This window comes from Phaseolus vulgaris, chromosome 7 (genome assembly GCF_051622355.1).
Source record: "Phaseolus vulgaris cultivar YP4 chromosome 7, ASM5162235v1, whole genome shotgun sequence".
Taxonomy (NCBI): domain Eukaryota; kingdom Viridiplantae; phylum Streptophyta; class Magnoliopsida; order Fabales; family Fabaceae; genus Phaseolus; species Phaseolus vulgaris.
Genome location: NC_143504.1, coordinates 57,675,317 through 57,677,348, shown reverse-complemented (window position 1 = coordinate 57,677,348; position 2,032 = coordinate 57,675,317). Strand labels below are relative to the sequence as shown.

Sequence of the window (2,032 nt, the reverse complement as noted above, 5' to 3'; positions counted from 1 at the left end):
TTCACTAAACCAACCACACACCCTTCCAGAGAAATTGTTACATGAAAACATAGGACCACCACATACGTATGGTAGTAGCCGGTTTTCATGTAACTGTAATGATTTCTGTAATTGGTCGGGACTGTGACAGTTGTTTTATAACATGTAATGATCTGAGAGAAGTTTGAGAAAAAGAGTAAGAATTTGAAGATATGCTTTATCTCATAGTCTCCTTCTTATGCAAAACGATTTGATGTAAAAAAGTGACTATACCAAATAACCATTTAGTTTAAATGATAGTGCTATCATAAAAGTGCCTTAAATATAATGTCAAAATAAGTTTTTTTACACTAGTACTTTCTGATTTTCTGATGAACAAGCCAAAGGCAAAATAAAACTTCCATGACTATGAACATATATATCAAGCATTCCACGAATCCCCATCTTCCATTAATCTCTTTTTCTCACTCCCTTCACCCTTTTTCCATCTTATGAAAAGTTACAATTAAGAAAGGCAAATAGACCATAACATTGAATCTTGCCCTCTAGCTAATCAACAAGTTATCTGAACTTTTACATGCTAACCAACATGTTCCACCAAATTTCACATGCCTCTAGCCAACATTTCATGGAACATTCTATCAGACTCTTGCTTCTCCAACCGAAACTTCTCATGGCAATCCGCAATGAACAATTCCGCCAGCATATCAATTTCATTAGTCTCACTCTCACAGCTCTTTTTGTAACTGTTATCATCTTCACAAATCTTCTCTTCCAGCCACCTCAAGTAGCCGGCGAGCTGCGAGCTGCCGTGGCAATCCTCGAACAAGTGGTCGGCATCAGCAGGGTTGGACAAACCCTGAAAGACCCTTGAGGGGACTGTGATGACTTGAGAGGATTTGGAGGAGCACCAGTTGTAGTGAAGCCTGAAGGAGCCGGAGATGATCTTCTTGGTCATCTTGTGCTTTCTGTGGTGGAGGAAGTGAATGTTGTTGGAGTGGTTTCCCTTGAGCGTTTGGAGGATTGCAGCTTTGAGCTTAGAGAGTGCACGAATGATGCGGCACATGTGGGAGACTATGAGGGTGTGGATGAGACTCTTGAGCTTCATGGAGCTCAAGGCTGAAGAAGATGGTGATGGAGTGTGTGGTGATGGTTTAATGGCAGAGAAAACTTGAACTGGGTGCGAGCTTTTGAAATGGGAAGAAGATGGAGTAGACATGTTTGTTTGTATGTTGTGTTCTGTGTGAGAGAGATTTGGGTGATGATGGTGTGGTGTGGTGAGGTCAGAATTCAGAACACAATACTCTATTTATTCCATGTCAGAGTTAACCTCATACTCCAAATCTAATTTGCTTCCAATTTTGCCCTTCAATTTTTCCAACCTACAACAATAGTTTATTCTTTTTTTTAGTATTTTTGTAAAATATTTTTAGTTTTTTAAAATTCTTAATACTATTTTTAAATTTAAAATCTCTAAATTAATTCGTTTAATTGTAATGTTAATTAATTAGTTAATAATATTGATTGAAACCACATGTACGATCCCAAAAATAAGACACCATATGGGACCTTGGTTCAAGTAAATTGAATTTGCATTATTTATGATTAGGTTCAAATTTCATAGATAAAATGATCTATTATAAGCTGTGAATTAGGTTACTCTATGTAAATTAATTATATGTAAAATTGGTATAATATAATATCTACAACATGATGTAGCCACTAGGAAGAGGTTTTGTAATGGTTGAAGATCGATTTTGATGTATATAGAATTTATGTATACATGTTTTTGACGATTTTTAGGTATTTTTGGGTTATGCATATATATAATTATTTATGTTAATAGTATTGAAAAATCTTAAATTTTTTTATTGATAAAAAAATATAATACTTATAACATTTTTATTTTTTTATTTTGATCGGCTTTTATAACGTAGTTATAAAAAATTAAATAAAATAAACTAATGAATATAGTAAATGGTGCTAAAAAATAGAGATACACAAATGGAAAATAACTAAATAATTTTGTTAACAAGTATTGTATTTCTATCTT

General features: G+C 33.9%; 1 protein-coding gene across 1 annotated transcript; it reads right to left on the bottom strand.

Moving 5' to 3' along the window:
• Window positions 1-262: 262 nt before the first annotated feature.
• LOC137830628 (uncharacterized) lies at window positions 263-1,258 on the bottom strand. Its single transcript, XM_068638081.2, has one exon. It carries the CDS (start codon window positions 1,196-1,198, stop codon window positions 584-586), a length of 615 nt encoding a protein of 204 aa, XP_068494182.1. The 5' UTR covers window positions 1,199-1,258; the 3' UTR covers window positions 263-583.
• Window positions 1,259-2,032: the final 774 nt, after the last annotated feature.

Coding starts and splice junctions, on each gene's coding strand:
- LOC137830628 (XM_068638081.2), bottom strand. CDS start 1,198: ATGTCTACTCCATCTTCTTCCCATTTCAAAAGCTCGCACCCAGTTCAA.